This window comes from Triticum aestivum, chromosome 7A (genome assembly GCF_018294505.1).
Source record: "Triticum aestivum cultivar Chinese Spring chromosome 7A, IWGSC CS RefSeq v2.1, whole genome shotgun sequence".
Classification (NCBI taxonomy): Eukaryota; Viridiplantae; Streptophyta; class Magnoliopsida; order Poales; family Poaceae; genus Triticum; species Triticum aestivum.
In genome coordinates, this window is record NC_057812.1 from 65,178,853 (window position 1) to 65,184,138 (window position 5,286).

The window sequence follows — 5,286 nt, forward strand, 5'->3', positions numbered from 1 at the left end:
AACTTACGAGTCTAAACTGTGGCACTTAGGATAAAGTAAATAAATTTCACTCCAATAAACTTACGAGTCTAAACTGTGGCAGATATTTTTTTATAGACTCCAACAACTTACGAGTATAAACTATGATGTAAAAAAATAAAAAATAAAACAGGCTTCAGACTTCATAAGCTTAAACCGTCGTACAAAAAAAGGTACGTACATGCATTTATATAATAAAAAATAGGATAAAATAAATAAGGCTTCAGGCCATACACAACGATAGTGTAAATAAATAAGGATGCTTCAACGTCGAGGCTGGCGTACTAGCACATCATGCATAAAATTTGGAGTTCCCACGTGAATAAACAAAGTACTGATACATCTGAATTGAAACTGAAGACTGAAATTAAATGGTTCAAAGCGGAATGATGGATTGAAATGGCCAAAAAAAACTAAATGAAGTCGACGCGCTCTCAAGGAGCTCGCCAGTTCTACAGGTTGTTCAACAGCTGACTTGCTTCGGTCTTTAAATCTGTTGTGTTTTGTTTAAATTCAGCAAGCCTTGTACGTTTGCCAGCATTGGTATCCTGTAGACTCTTCAGCAACTTCTTCTGTTCAGATTGATAGGCTTCATGTGCTTGCCGGCGTTGTTCCATTTTCAATTTAAGCTTGTGCAAAGTAGCAGTAACCTCTTCAAGCTGGGCCTTCAGTTCTGCTTCCCGTGCCTCCATTTCAGTGCACTTCTTTTCCACGGCAGATAAGTCCCCAATTATGTCCTTGGAAACTTCATGGCCAGACTTAATCTTAAGTTCTACTTCAGCAACAACATGTTCATCTCGCTCGGATTCCTTCGTGAATTTGGTCTGGCCACCCTCCAACTTCTTGGAAAGCTCAATAAGCCCGACCAACATGGCCTGCACCTTAGCTACCTCAGGCACTTGCGTGGGCAGCGTCTGAGAAACACTCTCAAGCATGATGCGTCGCTCGGGATCACCAAGGGTAAAGTCATTCAGTCCTTCGAGGGCTCGTTTCACTACGAAATCCGTAGCATCCATAAACGTGTCCTTGATGAAACTGTAGTCCATCTGTGCGCCTTTCCCTGATACAACCATCACCTCAAGGTCTAGTGAGTGGCGAATTTCTTGGTCACAACCTAAAAAAAAGGAAGAGTCGTGAGAATTTGATGATAATGATGGTTCATAGACACGGCCAATTAAATAAATATTTATAGGTAAATAAACTACCAGGTAAAGTTGACAAGAAATCAAGAGCACTAGGGGTATGGGGCACATCTTCTGTCACACCCGGGCTGGAAGGTAGACGACTTGTGCCACACTCGCCAATGGTATAATCCTCGACGGATAAATCGAAAAGGTCACCAAGGCCATGGTCCTTTTCTCCTGTGAGAACATGGCCAAAATCTTCATCATTAACAAGGTTACTGAGTTCAACATCTAATGACGGACCGTCCAAGGTTATTGGTTCAGAAAAATCATATTTTAGGGAAAAATCAAGTTTGCGTTTGAGGGGGAGCCTCTCTTCCTCGTCAGCATGAGTGGGCGATAAATTTCTACGCTTCTGTCCGCCGGTGGCCGGGGCAGTTTTCGGAAGATCATCACTACCCACTAGCAATGGATGAGCAGAGGAAGAACCAACTGCAACAACAGACTTTGGTACGCCACTTTGCTGCAGCCACATATATAAAAGGATGATATTATTAGTACTGATTAGTACAACAAAGAAATGAACAAGTTGTACGCAGACCATTAACTCATTTCTTTAGATTTCATGGGTTGAGTAGCGACAACATCCTTAACCTTTCGCTTCTTCTATTAAGAGGAGATATAGGAAAAATGAGACAAAGAAAGGAGCAAATGAACTACGGTAGTACCAAATATATATACATGTATATATCTTACCTTTTTAGAGTTGATTAAAGGTTCACCATTTGAGAGAAAGCCACACAAAATGGGACGCCAGTGGTCCATAATTCTCTTTCCATTCAATTTGATGGTTGTAATATGTTCCTCCTTACCCCTGGCAGAGACTTCCTTTATAACAACAAAATCATTCTCTAAAAGCTTGCGAGGAACTATGTACTCCTCTCCGCGTTTCAGAAAATTACGTTTCCGCGGATTATAATTCGGACCATTCAAGATGCCCGGACGAAGAGTATTGAATATGCTGTTAATGGTTTCATAAATCCCACCCACCAGTTGTTCCAGGCCACAGAAGAAAATGCCTCATGCACATCATTAAGAAGGTACTGGAACTCTCCTTGGTCCAAGCCCAACAAATGCGACCAATACGCATATGCAACGCTAGTATCCTCCTTTGTGTACACGCTGACCAACGAAGCATAGGGCACTTGTTGTCTCAAAGTAAGTTGTCGTGCAACTCGATCAGGATGATATAGCTCCGCTATGCAAAGATCATCAACATCAGTAGCACGCATCCATGGAAGCATACCCCAATGTGAAGAAATGGTGAAGGACCTTTGCAACTGATCCACCCCGACTAAGTTCTTTGGAGTATAAGGATTCCAAAAAATATTGGCTCGGTCATCAAGGAAAATGCGTGCCTTAGCAGGACTGAAAGTTATGGGAACCCAAAACATAGTTTTAACCATGGTTGGACGCATCGGCAGTTGCTTAACATCTGGAAGATGTTTCCCTTTCACTTTGTCCTTAAATGGTTTTCTCAGATAAAGACCCATCCACCCCGAGATATAATGCACTGGCCAAATTCTTTTCTCATAGGAGGGAGCAACAGGGTGCATACTGATCCTTCGAAGAGAATAATACAATGAACAAAGTGCTTAGGGGGCCAAAGAGATCTTGCGACCCGCAACGATCCAAGAGGCCATAAGAAGGACACCAGGACGAATATAAGGCCTCCCACCAACAACCACGTAAGAGCAAAGCCAGTGGGCTATAAAAGCCGCAACGTATATGTGTTGTTCCCGAAGGGAGGTGAAAGATGAAGTGCGTTCGCGTTTGTTATGGAAATGGTCACACCAAACTTGAAAAGTCACACTTCCATTTTCGCGACTGAGCCGATAGAATTCTTCTAAAAGGCGAGATAAGAAATTTGGGAACATAAGCTTTGAAGGTTCTAGGTCATCTATAGAGGGAACATATTCCTCGTATGGATCTCCAACTGAAGGAAGACCCGACATTAGAAGCTTGTCAAGCAGAGTCACGGTACGTTCACCAGATGAAAAAAGAAAAGTATTTGTTTCTGGATCCCATCTTTCCAGTAGTGACCTCAGTAGCGAATCCGAAACTTCATATTCACCGAGGGAGCAATAAATGGCCCCATATATGTAATCGGTGTTCTCCGCTTCTCCTTTTAAACAAAACGAGTGGTTATTCAATATAGAGATGCCCCACTCAACATAGCCTTTAGGATGCGGAACATACTCGACTGTGTGACCATCCCAACCTAGACCTTTTGCTACCATCCTGGTCCCTAGGGTGTAGGCTTCATGATCGGGTTTAGGATAAGGTGCTAGTGGATGAAAAGAATAGTCACTAAGAGTAGACCCCACATTCCAACCACGAGGATGGCGCGTCAAATCCGCATGTGTGAGCACCTGCTGTCTGATCACTGGGTTGACCTCTTCACTAGTATTAGGCTCATATAGATGCCGCTCAGCTAACTGACAAATCGATAGTTCATTGGAAGGAACAGACTCTTGACCATGCGCCATCTATATGAAAAGGCATAAAATGAATATGATGTCATGTATATGTGTAAAAATAAACGCCTAGTAAAAAAAGGGAGAAATGTCACGGTGTGTTACCTAGCTTTATTAGCAACTATCTCCAGCCAACCATTAAATACTTTTCCTATAAAACAAAAAGGGAAACACTCGAGTAAATAAAAGACATCAGACCCAAGCATATGATATATATGTTATGATGTGCTTGTTGCAAAAAGGAGAACATATTTTTGAAATAATATATATGTGACGCTTATAATCGTCTCCACGGTCGTACGACGGACCAAGCCCACGTAGGGACTTGCCGGGACGCCAACCGTAGGAAAAATATGTTTTCAACATAATCTATATGCGCTAATAATTGCCTCCACGGTCGTACGATGGACCAAGCCCACATAGGGACTTGCCGGGACGCCAACCGTGAAAAAAAAATTCGACATAATATATATGTGGCGCTTATAATCATCTCCACGGTCGTACGACGGACCAAGCCCACATAGGGATTCGCCGGGACGCCAACCGTGAGAAAAAACATATTGCTGGTATAATAAATATACATGGCACTTGTAATCTTCTCCGCAGTTGTACGACGGACCAAGCCGATATACGGACTTACCGGAACGCCAACTGGGAAGAAATCATATTGTAAGCATATATGCTATATTTATTGATCTCAACGGCTGTACCACGGACCAAGTTCATACAAACCTGCCGGCACGCCAACCACGAGACCAATATATTGCTTGATCACACATACGTTTAAGCAAGATACCATATAAGTGTACTCAAATGAAATCGCATGCCATGCTGATGTGCATTATCGTGCATGTCTACTGTACATATCCTACTTTAAACAAAATAAAACAAGAAGGAGACAGGCCTCGGAGTGTTACCTGGCCGGAAAAAAGACGTGTGATCTGTTCTACTAGATTGTAATCATCTCACCTAAAAAAAGGGAGAGATGGGAAGTCAGATTAAGATACATTAACCATCTACTCCTAAGAGTAGCAATCACGTACTCACCAACATGTGAGGCAGGAATCAATCTGCATCTTCGACTCTTCGTGTGGGAGTTGCTAGCTTCTGTGCCTAAGAAAAGAAAAGCAAATCGGAGTTCAGCTGGATGATGGAGACGCAAGGGCAAATGCCATCACTGCCTTAATCGTGATACGTACCCCAAGTTTGCCGGAGAGCAGAGTCTGATCAAGATCGGCAAAGTGCTGTAGTTACAAGCGAACCGAAGCCCAGAGGATATGAAAATAGAAGAAAATACGCTTGGTTTGTTACTAAACTGAACGGCAAGAGAGATGCTCGCCAGTACCTGGATGGGATATCGGCAGCTAGCTGTGGATAACTTGTTTTTAAATCGCAAGTCCTTATCCTTGAGAATCTCAACTAATTTCCAACATGAGCCAACAACCCTCCAGGATTAAGTCCTTATCCAATTAAAGGATCATAACAGACTTTTAAAATAATGCATGTACAATGCACCTGGCCGAGCATGAAGCCGGCCACTTTAAAAGTATGCGTACACTACTAGGATTAAGCCAAATCTTGGAGGCAGTAAAAAAAAAAGATACATA

General features: G+C 42.5%; 1 protein-coding gene across 1 annotated transcript; it reads right to left on the reverse strand.

Moving 5' to 3' along the window:
• Positions 1–311: 311 nt before the first annotated feature.
• Positions 312–5,017, reverse strand: LOC123151372 (uncharacterized). Its single transcript, XM_044571100.1, has 6 exons — positions 4,879–5,017; positions 4,727–4,792; positions 4,597–4,648; positions 3,785–3,830; positions 1,224–3,691; positions 312–1,132 (listed from the first exon to the last, which is right to left on the reverse strand). The coding sequence occupies exons 5-6, from the start codon at positions 1,744–1,746 to the stop codon at positions 471–473; spliced, it is 1,185 nt and encodes a 394-aa protein (XP_044427035.1). The 5' UTR covers positions 1,747–3,691; positions 3,785–3,830; positions 4,597–4,648; positions 4,727–4,792; positions 4,879–5,017; the 3' UTR covers positions 312–470.
• Between the last annotated feature and the right edge of the window lie 269 nt (positions 5,018–5,286).

What these genes read in the sequence shown, in the direction of transcription:
- LOC123151372 (XM_044571100.1), bottom strand. Translation starts at nt 1,746, where the DNA reads ATGGTCTGCGTACAACTTGTTCATTTCTTTGTTGTACTAATCAGTACT. An exon ending in TTTCTTGTCAACTTTACCTG is followed by an intron (nt 1,133 to 1,223) that starts GTAGTTTATTTA and finishes CCTTTTTTTTAG; the next exon opens with GTTGTGACCAAGAAATTCGC.